The following is a 21,586-nucleotide window of genomic DNA, read 5'->3' on the forward strand; positions in this document are numbered from 1 at the left end:
GAGAGAGACTGGGAGGCAGAGAGAGGGAATAACATGCAGCAAAGGGCCACCTGAGCCAGGGTTCGACACACTGCCTCTGCATAGTGTTTTCTCAACCAACTGAGCTGAACGACGCCCTTTAATTATGATTTTACCTGTGATGAACAAGTTTATGATGTTTCTACCAGATACAGATCGTGACTGAGATCAAAGTTCAGACATTATAATGGGTCTTTAAACATCACTCAGTCTTTAACAGGCTCCAAATGTGTTCCATTGCAAATAAAGTTATAAACTATATCAATGATTAACTACATGTGATTATTGTGATTTATTAAGATCCAACAACACTCACACCTGTGAGCTCCACCCACACAGGGGAGTCACTTAGGGTGAAGGAGAACTGACCCAGTTTCTCCGCTGGTCTGTGGTCAGTTTATCAGGGACGGCAGCTGGAACAGTCCAGCAGGTTAAAGCAGAAGTAAGCGATCCGGTGGTTTTGGCTAACTTCTTGTCAGCCGATGGAGTTAGCAGTCCCCGCCCTCGTCCCTACGTCACCACATTCACGCGCATCCCTTGGCTGCACACACAGAGAGGACCGCCCCTTTATGCCGTTCTCTCTCCTCATTGGATAAAGGTTGTAGGATACAAGGAAATTTTTCTCCTCGGCTTACAGCAGAGCAGAGTGACTGACAGACCCGTGTTTCAGACCAAACACTCTATGTAAGTGATTGCTGTCTGAAGATATAACTATTTAAGACTTATATTAACACAAATATTCCACTTACTTCTGCTTTAAGTCAGGTGAGACACACCCAGTGGTGTAGTCTAATTTTTTGTAGTGGGTATACTGCTTTTATACTTGTAATCACATAGACGGGTGGTTCTCAAACTTTTTTATATCACGGACCCCCATTGGACAAAATTTTGAAGCAAACACCATAAATACACAAACAATCAATGTACGTTTAAGCTAGGCGTACACTTTTGAAAGATTATAGAGAAATTTCTGGGGAAAAAAGTGGTACAATTTCTCCAAAAAAGTTGAAACATTTCTAGAAAATAGTGGTAAAAATTCTCACAAAAAAAATAAATAAACAAAAAAGTTTTTAAAATCTTAGAAAAAAGTGGTACATTTTAGAAAAATCTGGTAAAATTGATCAGAAAAGGTGGTAAAATTTCAAAAAAAAAAAAAGTTTTAAATTTTTTTTAGAAGAAACTGGTAAAACTTGTCAAAGAAATTCTAGGAAAAGTGGTAAAAAAAAAAAAAGTCAAACAATAATAAAAAAAAAAAAGTGGTAAAAGTAAAAATAGTATATAGTAAAAAGGTTTTTTTTAAATTGAGAAGAAAGTGGCAAAATTACTAAAGAATTCTAGTAAAAATGGTGGTAAAAATTTCTTTTTAAAAAAATAGTAAAAAGTACAACAGGAAAATTGAGAAGACACTGGTAAAATTTCTCAAAAAAATTCTAGAAAAAGTGGTAAAACTTTTTTTTTAAAAAAGAAAAGAAAGAAAATTAAAACAATAATTAAAAAAGTGAAAAAAACAATCAGTCACACCTGTTCCAGTTGTTCCTAATAAACCAGACTGCACCAGGGTGATGACGACCAATCAGATCATCCCACCCTGATGATGTCATCTGTGCTCACAGTGGTGCAGCTGCTCTCAACACGACACACTGATGAATTAATGACTCGAGGACCCAGATCAATAAACCTTAATTATTGTTTATTGATAATCTATTGATCCAGCGGCTCCGTCTTTTTCGTCCTGTGACTCGACCACGGACACTCTGCGTTCTCCTTCCAGCTCGCCTCCTGTGTGTCGTACACTTCCTGTTGGTCAGAGTCACACGATCAACGATCAATGAACACAATCAATCGATCAATCACTCGTCAATTGTGACATCATCTTCCCCGGTCCCTCCCTCTACCTTCTTCCACACGGGGACGTTCGCCTTCAGTTGCTCGATGCAGTGCTGGACCGCCTGCAGCCCGTCGCCGCGATGGGGAGACGAAATCGCCATGACAACGCTGGCCTCGCCCACCTTCACCCACCTGAGGGGACGACGTTCACAGGTGAGTTTCACCTTAAACCCACAACCTCCACTGGCCGCGTTACTTTAAAAAAAGTAATTAGTTCTAGTTACTTTCCCCAAAAAGTAACTTAATTACTACATTATCAAAGTAACTAAACGCCAGGAAAAGTAACTATTATGTTACTTTTTTATAAAACACTCAAATATGTAAAATGACTTGGACTCGCCCGCCTAATTTCCAGTTTTTCGGAACCTAACCAACTCACTCAGTATCCCTCCGCAACGCACTGTATCACTCCGCCTCTTCAGCACATCGCGGAGCCTGAGTGAGGTGGTTAGTTAGATGAGCGTCTTTTAGTTTAGTTTAGTTACATTTAGTTTATGTATTTGTTTAATTTATCGAAAAAAGGAAAAGAAAACAACTAAAAACACAAAACACAACAATAATGCAACTCCTGAATAAAAGGGGAAAGAAAGAAGTGAACATATGTTGTCTACCCCTTTTTACAAGAAATCCTTTCACAAATTAGATAATAGTATGTAGTCCTTTTTCCTACCAGTTGATTTAGGCCTAATAAAAAAAATTGTATATAACGTAAACGCTTTAACAGGTGTATTATTTTGTGATGGGACTTTTGAAGAGAGCGTGAATGTATCCAACAGTTGACACTCAGCTGACACTCAACAACATGGACAATTTACTTACTTTCCAGACTATAGACGCACCTGTATAAGCCGCACCAGCTAAATTTTTAAAGAAAATACATATATAGGCCGCATTTGAATATAAGCTGCAGGTTTTCATGTTGTAACATGAGATATTTACACAGAAAGACAGTAGGAACTGTGACAGTCCGCTCGCTTTTCTGCTGTTTTGGTTATGCTCCTCTCGCCCATGTGCATCTGTTTACATACGAAGCCGGTGAAAAATCAATAAATGTAGCGGTGGATAACGTTACATAACGATGTTACGGCGTGTGATTGTGTAGTCTTAACTGTCATGAACAAATGATTATGGGTTACGGAGCGCGTTTGTGTCGCGGGGTGCAGAGACGAGAGCTGGGGCACCGGGGCGTCGTTCTCCATTTGTTTGAACGTCGCTGGGTGAAGTCCAGCAGCTTCACCCACAAACTCTGCCTCAATTCGCATAATCTGTTTCCATCACAAAAAGTCGCATTTCCTTTAATCGATACGCTGACAAATCCACCCCCTCCAAGCGTATAAACTTTTATGCGCATTTACTGCCTTTTTTCGAATTTCTGGCGTTTCCATTCAAGTATTTATTCGCAATTTTTGAAAATGCGAATAAACAAAGGTGGATGGAAACGCAACTAGTGACGCTGTTATTTTCTAACGCCGTTATTCCCGTCTCTGCCTCCACTTCAGGGTTTAACAACAACAAACTAATAAAACCGTCAGTAAGAGAAACTCTCCGTCACCCCAGTCGGTGGTGGACACAGATGTGCGTCACCGTCGGCCATCGCGCTCGGATGTCAGCGCACAGTTTGGTGAACTCTGATTGGGCCATGGGCTCATACGCCTCGTACTCCAGACCAATCACCTTCCTGCCGTCCACGTCGTCTTCACGAGTCGTACCTAACGCACGCACACACACACACACACACACACACACACACACACACACGTTGTCAGTGTTTTTTTCAACGTCTGTGAATAAACTTTACTCATTTTGTTTCTTACCTATAAAAACGGACACGGCGCCACAGGAAGCGCTGTTGACGGCGTCCACCACTTCCTGTACAGACAGCCAATCACGGCTCAGCTTGAAGACGTCTCTCCGCTCCTCCGTCATCTCTGGGAAAACAAAAAAGAGAAAGAAACAACGTCACATGAAAATGAGCTGATGCATAGATCGGTATTGATCTTTGATTAATCGTTGATCAGTCACCGTCTCTCCTGAGTTTTTATCCTCCGCTGAGCGGTGGCACCACGGCAACCTCGTCCCCGTCTCCCAGGGTTACCACCTGGTCGCCGATGGTAACGTACTCCTGACGCACCGCCAGCACCACCTGATCCTGCAGGATGGACAGTCTGCACACACACACACACACACACACACTCACTCTGAACAGGTGCTCTGAGGCTCCGCCCCCTCTGTCATCCGATTGGCTGGTCAGGAGAACAGCAGCCAACCAGTGTGTGTTTTACCTCGGGTGTCGCTGTAGCAACAGACTCCAGAGGTCGCGGCTGCTGATTGGCGTCGGCACGGTAACGGACTCCTCCTGCTTCACTCCAGTCAGCTCCACACTCTTGGCAAAGTACAACACACACACCTGAGAACAGACACACACACACTTGATTTGATCTTCACAGTACATGATCCAGACCTGACCTCTGACCTTTGACCCCTCCTACCACCAGCTCTGAAGCACGGGATCTCAGGTCACCGTGGTTACCTCGGGTAAGCTCAGATGAGTTGGTTACCAGGGTAAATCACCATGGTAACAGACACTGAACCTGTCTCATTGATTTCAGATCTGAACAATCAACAATAATATTCTCATCCTGGGTAAATTTTACACAACTGTAAATTTCTAAAATCGTCTCCTCGTCTCTTATGTTTCATAACGAATTTCTTCATTTCATAAAAGCCCTCAATCTTATGAAAAAGAAAAATGACATTAAACTGTTTTGTATTATTGATAAGTAAGATTTTCATTTCATCTCAATTTATTCCATTCATGGATTACATACATCACATGCCTGCACACACTGCATTACAACATAACACCACAAATGAAAAGGAGCAGGAAGAAGCCAGGATTTTTACCAGGATCACAGTGAACTCCCTAACTTAAAAATGTAGGAGCGCAAGCAAAAAAAAAAAATGTAGGGGTGCACAATGTAAATCTACTTGCAAAGCAAATATTGACATTTTGTATTCATTCATTCATAATCCTCACACACAGAGAGTTGCCCCTTCCACATTTCACCAGTGTATGAATATAAAAAATTAAAAAAAAACGGCAAATTTTACTGGTTGCACATGCGCCAAGGGGGCTCAAATTTTTCTTGCACTTGTCTCAAAATTTAAGGGCAACATACCCTGGTTTATGTCCTTTTTTTTTGTTTGTTTGTTTTGTTATTTTTCCCACTTTCTCATCTCATATGAACCTGTTCCTTTATTGTGTTGTCAAGGACTGTATGCCATGGATGTTTGTACATAACTATTTGTGCAATAAAAATTAAAAAGAATCAGATCTAAACTTCTGACTGAAAAACTGTCACTAACCCACTGAGTGACAAACAAACAAACAAACAAACAAACAAACAAACACACACACACACACACAACCCTGCTGCTGCTCTTCTTAACCCTTTAACTTTAGTAAACATTAGGAGGAGGGGGGTTGGGGGGGGGGGGTCTCGTGCCTGTCATGCCAGTCAGTCAGCTGACCTCCTCTGGTCCAGGTTCGAGTCCCTAGTTCGTTAAAACGCTGCACTGCACTGCACTGTCGCTGCACGCGGGCTTTAACGGACGCGAAACGAGGTCACGCGGACCTTCGTCAGACTCACAGGTGTAAAAACTTCTAAACTAAAAACTCACCTGGACCGACATGAAGGAAGGAGGCTGCGGCTTCCGCACACGTGACTGGAGCCGTGGACCGACTCCTCCGCCGAGTGGCTGCGAAATGTCTCCTCCTCCTCCTCCTCCTCCTTCTCCTCCTCCTCTTCCTCTTGCCTCCTCCTCCTCCTCTTCCTCCTTCTTCTTCTTCTTCTTCCGGTAATGGCGGCGGACACTCAGCGTTGGCGCGACCTGCTGGACCAGAAAGGGACTAGTGGACAACATGTGGTAAGTTGTAATATTGATAAAGTCCGCACAGTCGAGCTCCTTTTTTAGTGCATTTATTTTGCGCATCCATTATGTAAAGAATCTACTTTCAAGACAACATAGAAGTTATCTTGCTAAATTTAGATGTGGAGTCGCTCCTTTGGCAATAGAAACTGGTAGATACACAAACACCCCAGTGGAGAGACGTTACTGTATTTTATGTGACTCTGGCTCCATTGAATCAGAAGCCCATGTTCTTTTGCACTGTGTTTATAGGGACATTCGCGCTGATCTATTTAGTACACTTTCTAAGTAATTTTAATGATCTTGATGATATGAATAAATTGTGTGTAATTGTAGCTGGCAAACACTGCATTAACGAATGTGCCAAAGCCTGCCACCTCATCCTCAATAGAAGACTGTCTCTCATGAGTTCCAGTTCATAAAACAATTGTTTTGTTTTGTTTTTGTTTGTTTTGTTTGTATGGTACTATAATGTGCGTTTTTTTTTATTCATGATTTTATTAGTTGGTGTCTCACAACTCTCTTTTTGAGTGGTCCCCAACACTTTTAATTTTGTCAAGGGGGAACGGGTAATTTTGTAATGAATATTGTATTTTTATATTGTCTCTTTATTTTTATTGTGTTGTGGACACCGAAATAAAGCTTATCTATCTATCTATCTATCTATCTATCTATCTATCTATCTATCTATCTATCTATCTATCTATCCAACAAGCAAAGTTTCGAGCCACATGCTCACACTGAAGAGGCTCAATAAGCCTGAATAAAGAAGAGCATGTGGCTGGAAACGTGTTGGATGTGCTAAATAAATGCACTAAAAAGGGAGCTCGACTGTGCGGACTTTTTCCTTTTGTTTATCTTGGTTAGGCCTATCTGTTTTTAAGTCCAGCACCTACTTTATTGGATTTGCGCGGCTGCTCTGTTTTTTAAAGGTGTTCAGAAAAGAAAATTGAATTCGATTCAAGACTGTGGGTCTTAGCATTAGTGTAATAACTCATCTATCAGACGATGGAGGCCAAACTTTGTGCAAAAATCTATTTTCGAGTAAATCTGTGATGAAAGTGGGGTAGTTTTTTTACCGCATTGGATGATGCAGGCGCACGGATTATACGTCAGCCTGCTCTCAGCCACTGATATTGGATCCGTCCTCCGTCAATCAAACGTCTGAGACACACACACACCGAGCTCGGTCTCGCCCCAGACATTGAATATCCCGCCCGCTTGATAACGACCAATGAAATTCGTTTTCCTTACTCGGGTAAACTTGTGCGGCAACTCGTGAAAACTCGTGGAAGGAGACGCGACAAACAGGACAAACTGCCATTTTACTTTAAATAATATTGATAAACCACATTTTGACTCTAACAGATGCAAATAAACATTTAGTCTTCAGACACAAGAGATGCAACAAGACGACAGAGTTTAGAGTTGAAAAAAAAGAAAACTTTTTTGGCATCAGGTTTATTGTTAATAAAATATAACAGAACCTACTCTGGGATTACAGCTGTGCACTATTATGACAGGTTTTGGTCAGTAGGTGGAGTCACACTCACAGGTGAAGTGGCCTGATTCAGCTTCATCTGAGCTGCAGACACACACACAGCTTTGTTATCTGTATCAGCTGTGTGTGAACAGGTGGAGGAGTCACAAGAGAACCCACAGGTGTGACCGCAGGTGAGGCTGATGAGTGTGGAACAGGTAGGAACACCCTGACTATTATAATGTGTTTGAACTCATCTGTGTCTACAGGTACAAGCCTCAAATTACAAATTTCTCCATCATCAGCTCCACCTGTTTCCTCTGTGTTGGACAGTTTGGAGGAAAACCAAAGCGAGGGGTTGAATGATTTTTTTTATTTTACAGAGAAGTGAATCAAAGAGCAGAAAGTCTGTGAAACACAGTTCAGTTTAAAACATAATGACCTGTTAACACACCTGAATTAAAACCAGTGAAGTCTGAGTTTAACTTTTACTGGAGAAGCCTGAAACATGTTGACGAAGTAGCTGGTTAAATGTTCCTCAGTCTCTGGCTGGACTGTGTCACAGTTACATCCCAAAAATAACAATGTCCAAGAAATGAATCGACAAAGGTACAAAAAAAACCCAACAACAATCGACACATTTAACAAAACACACCATAAACCAGTGGTTCCCAACCTTTTTTGGCTTGTGACCCCATTTTGACATTTTTACAAATTTTTGGCGACCCCATGTGATCGTGGCCATCAATGAAGATGCTCAGTTTAAAGTGAAAGTATAGAATACAGTTGTTTAAGATTGTGTGTGGTGTTTTTAATCATAATTTTAAAAAGAATAATAATTAGTTTAAAAAATCATCTTATGAGTATTTTTTTAATCAATTACTAGGCAATCCAGGTGACCCCACATGGGGTCCCGACCCCAAGGTTGAAAAACACTGCCATAAACACTCACAATGTGGATGAACGTCCTCTAAGGAGACTGAAGCACCGATCATCCTGTGACAACTATAGAAAACAACACCTGAGTAAATAAAACCAGCGCCTGATCATTTCCTCTCATTCATCTTTTTTGTTTTTTTACTTTTCACCAGCTCCCAATCCTCCAGGCTACGGCATTTTGTCTGGTAGTTCTCGAACTGTTTCCGTTGTTTCTTCTTCTTCAGGCCCAGTTGTTCAGGTGAGGAACCTCCCTTAAGTTCATCCACCAGCTGATGAATCACAGGTCCTTGGAAAATCCTGTCAGAGACAATCAGAGTCAGAAACTCATTGGAGCTTTTACATTTCTGCTTTAGATGAAGTGACTCAAACATCAGTGTAAGTTCTACTGTACCGGGCACAATCAGGTTCTGGTAGAGGACGATCCAGCAGCTGGTTCAGGTGGAGGCTCGCCATGAAGCAGCACTGCCACTGGTTGAAAGCATGAGCCACATCTGGCTTTGGTCCTTCATCTTCAACCTTTGCACCATCTACAAACACAAACATTTGGAGTTTACAGTTGAATCATACCAGTGGCCTCTGGTCACATGACACATGAACCATCAGGTAAGTGTAATGAACCTGTTGTTAAACACAGCAGCAGGTGTGGCATCCCCCAGGCCATAAGACTGCTGAACCTCCAATACGGCTGAAATTCTTAACTTTTGCACATGCCACTTTTAACATGTTTAACATTTTAACTGTGATCCTTTTAACATTTTAACTGTGATCAGTGGCGTCATTAGGCCTATTTTAGGGGGGCTGAAGCGTGATATATGTGACATATATTCTCCTTTTAAGAACCCCAGCTGTCACCGCATTTGTCTCTTGTTATTTCTGATTTGTTTAATTTAATTAGTTTGTTGAGTGTGTGACCACCCCCCTCCCAGCTGTCAGTTGGTTGCGCCCATGTAGCGGCGGCTTGTTTGAAGCTCCGCTCCGAGCCTGCAGTGACGGGCTGCAGGAGCTCTGATGTCAACAGAGGGAGAGAGTCAGTCCACCTGTGGCTAAAAGAGGACTAACAGGCATCGGACAGTAAGCTACTACATCTCTAAATAGCAGTGTTGTCAAAATGACCGCGATAAAATTTGAATTCATGTGAAATATTAATTGCATTGTAAACGGATCAGTTTTGAAGCTAGAGTGAAGATACAGATATTATATGAAACCAGGAGATGCTAGGCTTCTGTTGGTACCAGCCATGGCATGATAGCTTGTCAGAAAACGGGCTAAATAATGCTCCAAAGTTCGGCTAGATTCTGGTGGGGAAAACTTTTAAACGGGGATCCTGAACACTCCTGTCATCATGTGTGTGTTCCTCTCTCTCTCTCTCTCTCTCTCTCTCTCTCTCTCTCTCTCTCTCTCTCTCTCTCTCTCTCTCTCTCTCTCTCTCTCTCTCTTTCTCTCTCTCATGTGCTGTGTATGTGTGTAATGTGTTACTGTAACATTCATCTGGTACTTTATAGCTTGGCTGTGTTAAAGAAAATAACATTTAGCAGTAAAAACAGATTATTTAATGGATTAATTTAAAATACTAATGATATCTGGTGACACTGCAGGCAGCACAGACAGACAGGGAGAGAAATGCTGTAGGGAGAGGCCAGACTGAGACATGCCCTGAAGATGCAGAAGATCAGGTAAGACACCGGAATATATAAAAACAGCATGATAACAATATAGGCTAGGTATAAATATATATATATATATTTTTAAACCTAGTCCAAATAAAACTACTAATAAAAGCAGAATATTCAAATTAAAATGATTCTCAGGGTCAGTCATTTGCACAACCCCCCAATGTCTATTTCAGCTCAGAAAAAAAAAAAATCTGAAATTTCTTGTGAAGGTCCTGGTTGTGTAGAAGATGAAGGGGTTTCTAGGGTGAAAAGTGCACTCTTTACCAGAAATATCTGCTCCAGTTGGAGTCGCACTTCATTTCTGTTGTCTGGTCTTATTTGAATTGGAAAATGTGAGGAGGTCTGGGTGAAATCAAAATGAGCCAAAAACAGCTGTATTTGGATGGAGTGTATAACCATTATGACACAGGCTACTAGTGAAATATAATTAGTTTTCCAGTCCACCTGGACATATTCATGATAGTCAAACACCTGAAAAATTACTCAGGTTCACTTTTTTTAGCATCTACTTTTACACGGTAAAATTCAAAAGTAGTTGAATTCTTAGATTCAACTAGCCCATGATTCAATACTCTAAATGTACTCTAAATTCTAAATATTGTGTTTTTTCTGGGCCATTGTGAAAGTTTGTGCTTGCGCACTACATTCGTTCACATCCTGTGCATCTACTGGGGGCTAAGCCCCCCCTGTCCTTAAAACCTAGTGACGCCCCTGACTGTGATCCTTTTAAATATAAAATAGTATTCTTTTTGCACATATGCACATAGAGCACTTTATTGACCGATCAACCTCACTTGTCTTGTTTTTTTAATTTATTTATATATATATACATATATTTCTGTTTGTGCCAAGAGTCAGTGAAACGAAATTTCGTTCTATGCACACTGTGTATTTTGAATGACAATAAAGTACCTATTCTATTCTATTCTTCATTCTTCTATGAGTGTGAGGACAACAGATTTGTTCTCCAACTGTTTCCACAATCCAATATGTGCATTGTGCACCAAGATGGTGGCTGCACTGACACATCAGCTGTGAGTATAAGGAACTGTCTCCTGCACCTTGCCGCCAACATAGGTCCTGTTTACCTTCACCCGCAAACATCTTCACCTGCGGCCTCTGGTCACATGAACCATCAGGTTACTAAAGTTGCTTTCATACAAACAATCTTTCAACCAGAACCAAATGTTCTGGTTCTGGTTCTGGCTCCTTTTGGAGTCTCAGAACCTTGGTGCTTTCTGGCAAACCAGCTCACGCTCACACCAGTTTGAGCGGTACCAAAGTGGGAGGATGTACTCCGCATTACTCAAAGCTTTTTTGCTGTCTTGGTATCCTTCTTCAGTTTTTTTAAGTTTGTTAATTATTTGCTCTGGCATCAGAGTCAACCCAACCTCAGCCATCTCCTCCACTTATTTACACGTACCTGGATGATAGTCTTTTCCACAGACAAACCACAGTAACAGGGCCTGAAGGTGGTGGATATTTTTATTAGTGCTGTGATGCTGTTGTCGATATCTCCACCAGAAGTTGGTCACACAGAGTGGAAGCTTCATATCATCAGAGACGTCTCCAAAGTCAAAGGTCTCAAAGTCCAGCGCTTCCAGAAAAACCTTGAGACACAAACCTTCAGGGGCCTGAATGGATGGAAGGACAGCAGATGGACAGACAGACAGACGTTATGGACCAGAGGAACTAATCATGTGTTCATTTAGTTTAATAGTTAGCAATTATCTTCAGTACCCCAAAAGGACCATGTTTGCGCAGTTTCCTCAGTTTCTTCTCACTGACCCCGGGCGTCAGAGATTTGACCTCCTGTTGTCTCACTGTTTCTCCGTCTCTGTCAAACTCAGTGCACATCTCTTGTCCTATTAACAGTCCATAGAAGAACTGTCGGATCTGTCCAGCAGCACAGTAACTGCTGGGCCTTGTGAAGTCGTCCACAAGTGGAGTCAACATGATCTTCTTCTGACAGATAACATCTATGACAAAGGTGTTCAGTGTGCCTTTCCTAATTAGCTTACGCATCCACTTACATAGATCATCTGGGGGAGGGATGAGCTCAGATCGAATTATGTATTTGTTTATAGATCTCAGGAATCTATCCGGGTCTTCCTCTCCAACAAACTGTAAAGCTTTCGTCACAGCCTGTTGCTGTTTCTGCTCTGTGTCCTCCGCCTGTGAAAGATCTGACCTTCTCAAAAAGTCCAGTATAGCCCTCAGCCGCTGGACCCAAGGATCCTTTGAGACCCATTGAGGATGTCTCTCTACAAACTTCCCCCTGTCCTCTAGTCTTGAATAGCCATTTCCTGCTATTGAAGCGAAGACTGGAATAAGAGCAGCATCTATATTTATTTGTGTACAGAACTGTGACCTTCTGTAGCATTTGGCATAGATTCTTCCTCCTCTAGGAGTCCTCCACTTAAACTTCCAAGGATAAGAAGAAATGACACCTCCTCTCAGGTCATAGATGTAAAAATCTGGATCATTGGACAGGACAGGGCAGCCATACTTATTCGCGAAATGAACAATGTCTGCGTCTGCGTCTCCAAAGCTCTGTGAAAACGGTACTTCTCCTTCAATTAAGATTTGTTTGAAGATGTCTTGGATGAGTGGTGGTAGGATGTCATCTCCTCGACGCTGCTCACCATTTGCTGTTTTCTTTGCTTTCCTTATTTTATGTTCCAGGCAATATTTCAGATTTTTCTGCTTCTCAGGATCTGAGCCTCCGTCCAGAACGACAAGTGGAGAAATGTTGCAGTCAGCCAGAGCTTTAAAAAATCGACCGACTTCAGCTTTGAATCCAGAATAATCTCCACCATGGCTCTGGTCCAGCTTTGGTTTGGAGTGAAAATACAAATAATAGTACAGACTGGAACCATCAATGACCATTAGACTGTCATGTAAATCTAAATCTTCCAAGATGCCTGATTCATTCACCAGTTTCTCCAACCCTTGAATCCCCATGATTTCATCAAGACTCCTGAAAGACTCGCATTGCCCACACTGGCAGGACCAGGGTTCATTTCCTTGAGTTTAGTTTCCTTAAGTTTCGTTTCATTAAGTTTCCTTTTACCACTGGCAGCAGAGATGTCGCAACGGGGCAGGCAAGCCAGACAATTGCCTAGGGCCCCGAGCTGGAAGGGGCCCCAAGACAGGGCTGACATTGGTCAATGGTCCTTATCAATAACAAAATGATTGGACTGCTTTAGACACTGCAACGTTGATGCATCGGGAAACCCCCGCATAGGGCCCCTACTAGCTGTTACTGGCTAGTGGCTGTTAAGGGACCCCACGAGACACGGCCGATATTGATCCATATCAATGACACAACCTGAAATCACCATAGACACTGCAGCGACACGTTTGGAATCCCCATTATGGGGCCCAGACTTGTTGGCTTTCTGCCGTGCTTTCAGTTCGTATCAAACAGAAGCAAAAACAAAGGGAGTAGATCATTCAGGGCATGCAAAAAGAACAAAAAAACAAGAAGATAAAGAAAAAATCAAATGAGAAAGTGGTAAGTCCAAACGTGTATCATCTCACAAAAGTTATGATGCCACTTCGTCCCAGTCTCACCAAGCATAAGTTTACTGCACATTAACAGCTTATTTAAACAGTAATTAACAGTAGGCTAACTAGTAACTAATTTGTATTTGGAAGAGGAAGATATTATATCTCCTTGAATTTTCTGGTTGGCCTATACCCTAAATGTTACATTGAACAAAAATATTAACATGGAACACTGAAGTTGTTATTGCAAATGAAGTAATTCATAAATTATTCCATACAGATCTTAATGTTGTGTGTAGCATGCACAATTCTTGCATACAAAAGCATAAAGCCAGCTGACCAAATACATTGTGCTTTTCCACTATCATTAGATTATCTGATTTAATACAATAACACAAATAATTGTCTGAAACATTTATCGTACGTGTATACTCGTTTATACATTGTGAGTATTTTTTCTATAACACTATCAACCTCAGGTCTTGAGGGGGGCCTTGAGGAAGATGAGCAGGACATGATAACACGGCTGTTATGTTATACAGTATATTTTATGTAAAGTTTTCTAGTCTTTGTATTTACATGATTTTGCACCTCTGTAATTTAAAAAAGATTTCTGTATTGAATGATCTTCCTGGTGTTTTTGGACCGGGAGGGCCCCTATGGTCACTCTTGCCTAGGGCCCTGTTTTTGTCTTTTTTCTTTCTTATTTTTTAAGGCATATTTTTGGTCTTTTATTATGATGAGGTGTGAGGGACAGGAAATCTGGGGAGAGAGTGGTGGGGATGACCTGCAGCAGTCGGGTTCAAACCCTAGGCGTCACTGTAAATACTACACCTACATGGCTATAGGTTGACCCACCTGAGCGCCCTTGTTTCCCTCTTTCATTGGCCTCCAAGTCCACAGAGGTTTTTATCTCCTTATGGTTTGGTCACATGAAGCTTCGACAGTCAAGGAGTCATCATCACAGCACTCTTCATCATCACCTACACCATAGAAAGAACTGAGTGAGCAGGTTAAGTTTGGTTTGCTACAGGATCATGGAGGGAGGTCCTGGAGTCAACTGAGTCCAACCAAAGAGACACAGAGTGGCCTCCAAACACCACAACAGGTCTACAATGAAAAATCTAAATAAACCACCACACACTGAAATGACTTCACTGAAATTTATTGAGCAAACAACACATTTCGCATCTGGGTTGTTCAGGTTCACTCAGTAAAAATAACTGTTCACTTGCAGGTGTGATCAATATTCTGGGTCTGATGACCAATTTATCACAGTCCTCACTCCTTATGTTCAAGCATTTCAGCCACTCCACAACAATCTAAAATACACCTAAAAAAAACAAGATACAAAACAAGGAACAAACAGTAAACACCACAGGTCTGTTTGGTAGGTTGAGAGGAGAGAACGATGATGAAAAGGTTGAAGGCCTAAGTTCCTCCTCTGGTGAAAGATGGTGTTGTCCTCTGGAGAGAAGCTCATCAGTGTCATCAGTGTAGGAGTGACATGATAACTGGACCAGAACCTAAAGAAGAGGACGGTCCAGGTCCAGTCCTGACACAGTTCAGGTGTTTCTCTGGTTGACAGGTGGAGGAAGCGTCTCGTGGAGCTCTGAGAGATCAGATGTCTCCTCAGAGACTTTGACTCTTTACTGTTCTGTGAAGACTTTGACTTTGTCCTTCATCTTCCTCAGCTCATTAATGACCTTCTCACACTGATCAGCTGACAGGATGAGGAAGGTTTCTAATGAAGCTCCTCTTCTCTCTTCTCTCATGTTGATCATGGAGATAGTGGTGATCATGATGAACTCATCCATGTCATTCAGAGTTTGTTCAGCCTGAACTTCAAATGATTTTAACTTCATTTCTTCACACACAGTCTTTATCTTCTCCAGGTTTCTCTTCATTGGCTTAATGATGCTCATTAAGTCTTCTCCCAGATTTTCTACTCTCTCTGCATTTCTCTCTTTCATCGTTTTTGTGATATTTGCACAAATAACAGCTACTCCTCCAGCTGCTGCTGCTAATACTGTTAACACTAAACTCAGTCCTCCAGTAATTGGAGCAAATAATAGTCCAATGAGTCCAACAAATACAATAACAGCAACTCCTGCACCAACAGCTACTGCTGTTCTGACTCTGTTTGATTTCTCCTGCATCTTTCTGAACTTATCAGCGATCTCCTGAAAGTCTCTGACAATCCTCCTCATCCTGACCGCCCTGCTGTCAAACTGACAGATGAATGAATTAACATTTATAATTAGTGTGTCCATTAACTCAGAGATCTCAAGAAGCATCTCGTTGCTCACTGGTTCCATCTTCAGGTTCAGTTGAAGGTTCTGCTGATGTTCAGGTCAACACCTGTATCAATGAGTCACACACAATATAATTTTAGGACAGAATTCATTTATCATTTCATTATCAGTCACAGGATTTTTGTTTTACAGTATCTTTACATGTTTAACAATTAACAGGTACCAGTATCTGACTGCAGCACATGGACAGACCAGCTCAGTTTCATTGGGCTGAACATAACAAATACTCAGGAGAGTAGGTAATAAACTTACAGTTCAGTTTAAGGACACAGTACCACTGGCTGGAGACGAAGTCAGGGAGACCGAAGATCCAAGACCAGACAAACAATCGAAGGCCAGTGACATGGCAGACAGACAGGGCAGGGCAGCGAAACAAATCACAATCCAATGCGAAAGCTGTGAGCGGTCACTTGATCGGCCAAAGATAATTTATTTACATCAAGATGGTTGCTGTTGCCGTGTATGATCACTACTATCAGGAAATCTCCCGTAAATCCTAATAAATAATGCATAAATTACCATTAATGCATTTTATGCAAGTTGGGTCTCTGTCTCACAATTGTCAGTCGTCCATATTTCATGACAATGCCGAATGGCTGGTAAGCATAATATATAAGCATCATTCTATTCTCGACTTTGCCCTGTGTAATGCAAGCAGAGTACATTGCTTCCTTCAGTCCAGTAGGTGGCGCCAAATGCAAGTTTGCTGGCGGCCTTGCTAGTAGAGCGTTCTCATTGGAGCTTTTACATGTCTGGTTTAGATGAAGCGAATCAGACATTAGTGTAAGTTCTACTGTACTGAGCACATTCAGGTTCTGTCAGAGGTCGACCCAGCAGCTGGTTCAGGTGGAGGCTCGCAATGGTGGACTGATGGTGGACCTGTTACACACCTGAATTAAGTTTATCTTTTACTGGAGGAGCGTGAAACATGTTGACGAAGTAGCTGGTTAAATGTTTGTTCCAAAAAATTAATGGATAAAGCTTTTATATGCAGTCTATGGGATACAGGTACAAAAAAAACAATCTACACAATTAACAAAACACACCTTAAATGTTCACAATGTGGATTAACATCTTCTAAACTTCTTAGTGACTGCGTTTACATGCACTTCAGTACCCCGATTTCAATCGGGTTTTTTAAGTACCCCGATTATTGATCAAATTCGGGGTATGGTGTTTACATGAAGTTAGAGAAACCCGGCTATTCAGTATCCCTGTATACATGATAAATACAGTATACCGGTTTCTGATTACTGCGTCTTACGTACGTATGTGTGTTTCATTCATGTTTATTATTTACAACAGGAAGCGCAACTACTAGGAAATATAGGTCCGAAAATTTACAAATTAAAAATGCTGCCATGTTATATAACTTAATAAAAGAAAGGTAAATTCAATGCAGACTGATCGGTTCATTGTAAAACATGCATTTATTGATGTAAAAGTGGTGATTTCTGTACACACGTTAGGCGACAGAGCCTCCAGGCAGCGCTGCTCCTCAGTCTAATACACACATGAAGCTTCACTTTTACTTCAAACAAACTAAGGCAACTGCCACAATTATTAGATTTCATCAATGAGACTAGCATTTATCTCCTAAAAATAATATAACCAGCCGGCAGTAAACATCTAAAACCTACGGGTAAGTTAATTAACGACCGTCTTCTCTCCCGAGGTGACGGAGTAGTCTGGCCGGCCGAGCACGTCAGGAGACCGGCTGCTGTCTCTGTGATGTCCCGGTCACAGCTCACACACGGGGAGCTTCACTCCTCCGGAAAACGTCGTAGCAAACTTGTAAACAGCCGTCATGTGGATAAACCGGCCGCACATTGGGGGACTAAACAGTGACTTTCTCGCATGAAAAAAACTAACAAAAAAACGTAATAGTCTCCTCGTCGCTCCAGAATGCGCTCTTGTTGTCGCCGCCATTTTGTTACGTAACGTATCTATGGTAACGGTTACGTCAGCTGGCTGAGCAGCTTTCAGATATCGGGGTACTGTGTTTACATGCTCCAGTATCCTGGTTTCTTTCGGAGTTCTCCGGGCAGCAAAATCGGGTTTCTCAAAATCGGGATATGAGCTTATCCCGATTTCTGGAATCGGGAAATGGTGTTTACATGCGCAAACACAAATTCGGGGTACTTAAAAAACCCGATTGAAATCGGGGTACTGAAGTGCATGTAAACGCAGTCCATGTCAGGAGACCGAAGCACCGATCATCCTGTGACAACTACAGAAAACAACACCTGAATAACTGAAACTTTATGAAAAAAAGAAAATATAATGGGATGGCTTATTTTCCTCCCTAACACGCTGCTACAGATCCTACATAAAGTCTTTGTCTAGTGTTTCTTCATGTATCTACAGCTGCTCTAAACAAACAAAAAAAGCACCTGCATGAACCCTGATCACTTATTATTACTATGATTCATCTTCATTTTGGTTTTTACACTTCACCTCCTGCCAGGAACCCTAAGTCTCCAACCAACAACATTTTGTCTGGTAATTCCTGAATAACTGTTGCTGTTTTTCAGTCTTCAGGCCCAGTTGTTCAGGTGAGGAACGTCCCTGTAGTTCATCCACCAGCTGGTGAACCACAGGTCCATGGTAAATCCTGTCAGAGACAATCATAGTCAGAGTCTCATTGGAGCTTTTACATTTCTGTTTTCAGCAAATCAAACATCAGTGTAAGTTCTACTGTACCGGGCACAATCAGGTTCTGGTAGAGGTCGACCCAGCAGCTGGTTCAGGTGGAGGCTCGCGATGAAGCAGCACTGCCATTGGTTAAAAGCATGAGCCACATCTGGCTTTGGTCTTTTACCTTTGATCTTTGCACCATCTACAAACACAGGAAAATATTTGACTGACTGACATCATCATCATCATGTTTGGTTTCATCTGCTCATCAGCATCTCTACACTTCACCACTGATACGTAGTTGATTCTGCAACTTATTACCGACTCAGATGTGACTCCAGACTAAAAGTATACTTTGTCTCTAATGACTGATCATATTTATACTTTAAAGACCTTAAAGCTCAGCTACTTTTAGACCAGACGTACCTGGACCACAGTCTTTTCCACAAACAAACCACAGTAACAGGGCCTGAAGGTGATGGATATTTTCATCAGAGCCGTGATTCTTTTGTCGATATCTCCACCAGAAGTTGGTCACACAGAGTGGAAGCTTCATGTTATCAGAGACGTCTCCAACGTCAAAGGTCTCAGAGTCCAGAGCTTCCAGAAAAACCTTGAGACAAAATCCTTCAGGGGTCTGAATGGACAGACAGATAGACATTATGGACCAGAGGAACTCATCATGTGCTCATTCAGTGTAATAGTTAATCATTATCTTCAGTACCTGCAAAGGACCGTCTCGGCGTAGGTTGGTCAGTTCCTCCTCACTGACTCTGGGCAGCAGAGGTTTGACCTCCTGTTGTCTCACTGTTTCTCCGTCTCTGTCAAACTCGGTGCACATCTCTTGTCCTATTAACAGTCCATAGAAGAACTGTCGGATCCGTCCAGCAGCACAGTAACTGCTGGGCTGAGAGAAGTCGTCCACAAGTGGAGTCAACATGATCTGTCTCTGACAGATAACATCTATGACGAAGGTGTTCAGTTTGACTTCACTAATTAGCTCACACATCCACTCAGGTAGATCAGCTGAGGGAGGGGTGAGCTTAGATTGAATGTTGTATTTACGTATAGATCTCTGGAATGTGCTTATAGAGCTCAGGAATCTATCCGGGTCTTCCTCTCCAACAAACCGTAAAGCTTTTGTCACAGCCTGGTTCTGTTTCTGCTCTGTGTCCTCCTGCTGTGAAAGATCTAAACCTCTCAAAAACACCAGTATGGCTCGCAGCCGCTGGACCCTTGGCTGCTGTTGGACCAACTGAGGATGTCTCTCTACAAACTTTCCCTTGTCCTCTAGTCTTGAATAGTCATTTCCTGCTACTGAAGCAAAGACTGGTATAATAGCAGCACCTACATTGAATTTTTCACAGAACTGTGACCTTATGTAGCGTTTGGCAGCGATTTTTCCTTGTCTAGGAGTCCTCCACTGAAACTCCCAAGGATAAGAAGAAATGACACCGACTCTCAGGTCATAGATGTAAAAATCTGAATCATCAGACAGGACGGCACAACCAAACTTATTTGCCAAATGAACAATATCTGCATCTGCCTCACCAAAGCTCTGTGAAAATGGTATTCGTCGTTCAATTAGGATTTGTTTGAAGATGTCTTTGATGAGTGATGGTAGTCTGTCATCTCCTCGACGCTGCTCACCCTTTGCTATGTTCACTGCTTTTTCTATTTTATATTCCAAGCGATACTCCAGAGATTTCTGCTTCTCAGGATCTGAGCCTCCGTCCAAAACTACACGTGGAGAGATCTTACAGTCAGCCAGAGCTTTAAAGAAGCGACAGACTTCAGCTTTGAAACCAGAATAATCACCACCGTGGCTCTGGTCCAGTTTTGGGTTTGAGTGAAAATACAAACAATAGTACAGACTGGAACCATCAATAATTATTTTACTACAGCATAATCCAATGTCTTCCAAGATGCCTGATTCATTCACCAGTTTCTTCAACCCTAGAATCCCCATGATTTCATCAAGACTCCTAAAAGGCTCACGCTGATGTGTGGATTTTGTTCTGTGCTGCGGTATAAATAAATACAGACCTGACGATAGGTTCATGCGCACACTGGCAGGACCAGTGGGAGGGAGGTTCATTTCCTTAAGTTTCGTTTCATTAAGTTTCCTTTTTACTGTGCACCAGTGTCATGCTATGAGCTATGAGCACTATGCTGAGATGAATGAACGGAACAATATTGTGGAAAAAAAAGCGGACATTGGTCTATGTGTGGGATACACTGGGTCTAAAGAGAAGTGTTATTCTTGGTTGAGTTAATATAACTTAAGTAATGTTCATGTGTTTGATACTGCAATGCAACAATGCTTTAATAAAATCCAGACATTTTTTTCTGGAGGTTTTCCAAAAGGTTTTTCAGTATGTTTTCTCTGTTGATCAGTGATTAATTCGCTCCTCCTCTTTGCAGAGGTAAAGCAGAGAACATAGATAACCCAAATATGGTCAAAGAGGAGGGGCCTGTGTGGAGCTGGTTTGTGGCAGCGTTCACTCTCCCAACTGTCAGTCAAAGAGGCCCCGCTCCCCTTAGTCCTCCACACATTTACTGGTTATGTAACTGTAAACAGATCAGTTGTATTAACAGGAAATGATCAGTAGAGACCAAAGATGTTTCTGTACCTGATGTCATTTTTTCCCCCCAACAATATCTTTATTTGTTTTCAGACATAATAACACATACATAAACATCTAACTACTGGGACTCCAAACTGTGCCCCAAACCGTGTAGAACCCATGTCTTCAATTCACGATCAAGACATAACAACAACACGACAACACAAATGATAAATATAAATCGCTCCTGATGTCATTTTAACATGGGAGTCTGTCTGACTCACTCTAGTGGTGAGGAAAGGAAATGCAGCTTAATGTTGAATTTAAAAGTGTAAAAAACACAAACTGTACACTAAAAGAAAGGATTTAAGGTCTCTACAAATGTGTCAACATGGAGCTGAAAACGGCAAACCTTTTTAAAAGAACATGAACATACTGTAATTAAGTTACTTGTAAGCAAGTGATACATCACAAAAAGAATCCAAGAGGCAAGAACATTTTATTTGTTAAGTCCATTTTAACAAATAATTTGTCTCAAATGGCTTTACAGAGTATCATAACACCATCATCAACAAAAAGAGCCGTTTTCCCTCAGTTTTTTTTTTAGACAGAAGTTAGATGGAAGGCTAA

General features: G+C 41.7%; 3 protein-coding genes and 1 long non-coding RNA gene across 5 annotated transcripts; all 4 read right to left on the reverse strand.

The window, feature by feature from the left end:
* Positions 1-1,693: 1,693 nt before the first annotated feature.
* Positions 1,694-4,237, reverse strand: LOC146976928 (molybdopterin synthase catalytic subunit). The gene is made up of 6 exons (XM_085792697.1): positions 4,188-4,237; positions 3,928-4,070; positions 3,720-3,833; positions 3,458-3,614; positions 1,914-2,037; positions 1,694-1,815 (listed from the first exon to the last, which is right to left on the reverse strand). The coding sequence occupies exons 3-6, from the start codon at positions 3,829-3,831 to the stop codon at positions 1,720-1,722; spliced, it is 489 nt and encodes a 162-aa protein (XP_085648823.1). The 5' UTR covers positions 3,832-3,833; positions 3,928-4,070; positions 4,188-4,237; the 3' UTR covers positions 1,694-1,719.
* On the reverse strand, positions 3,928-5,698 carry mocs2 (molybdenum cofactor synthesis 2). The gene is made up of 3 exons (XM_085792698.1): positions 5,587-5,698; positions 4,188-4,312; positions 3,928-4,070 (listed from the first exon to the last, which is right to left on the reverse strand). Exons 1-3 carry the CDS (start codon positions 5,596-5,598, stop codon positions 3,944-3,946), a joined length of 264 nt encoding a protein of 87 aa, XP_085648824.1. The 5' UTR covers positions 5,599-5,698; the 3' UTR covers positions 3,928-3,943.
* A 1,988-nt stretch (positions 5,699-7,686) lies between these two features.
* On the reverse strand, positions 7,687-20,368 carry LOC146976930 (single-strand DNA endonuclease ASTE1-like). 2 transcript variants are annotated; one of them, XM_085792382.1, is made up of 4 exons: positions 19,114-20,368; positions 18,816-19,026; positions 8,646-8,781; positions 7,687-8,551 (listed from the first exon to the last, which is right to left on the reverse strand). In XM_085792382.1, exons 1-4 carry the CDS (start codon positions 20,356-20,358, stop codon positions 8,362-8,364), a joined length of 1,782 nt encoding a protein of 593 aa, XP_085648508.1. In that variant the 5' UTR covers positions 20,359-20,368; the 3' UTR covers positions 7,687-8,361. The 2 variants fall into 2 exon arrangements, with proteins under 2 accessions (XP_085648508.1, XP_085648509.1); XM_085792383.1 differs by lacking the exons at positions 18,816-19,026; positions 19,114-20,368 and adding exons at positions 11,351-11,561; positions 11,668-12,918 and having other exon boundaries at positions 7,695-8,551.
* On the reverse strand, positions 16,738-18,715 carry LOC146976931 (uncharacterized). The gene is made up of 3 exons (XR_015037189.1): positions 18,456-18,715; positions 17,939-18,366; positions 16,738-16,834 (listed from the first exon to the last, which is right to left on the reverse strand). It is a non-coding gene; the product is annotated as an uncharacterized LOC146976931 (long non-coding RNA).
* Positions 20,369-21,586: the final 1,218 nt, after the last annotated feature.

Source organism: Trachurus japonicus, chromosome 12 (assembly GCF_045865225.1).
Source record: "Trachurus japonicus isolate A0001 chromosome 12, Traja_1.0".
Lineage (NCBI taxonomy): Eukaryota > Metazoa > Chordata > Actinopteri > Carangiformes > Carangidae > Trachurus > Trachurus japonicus.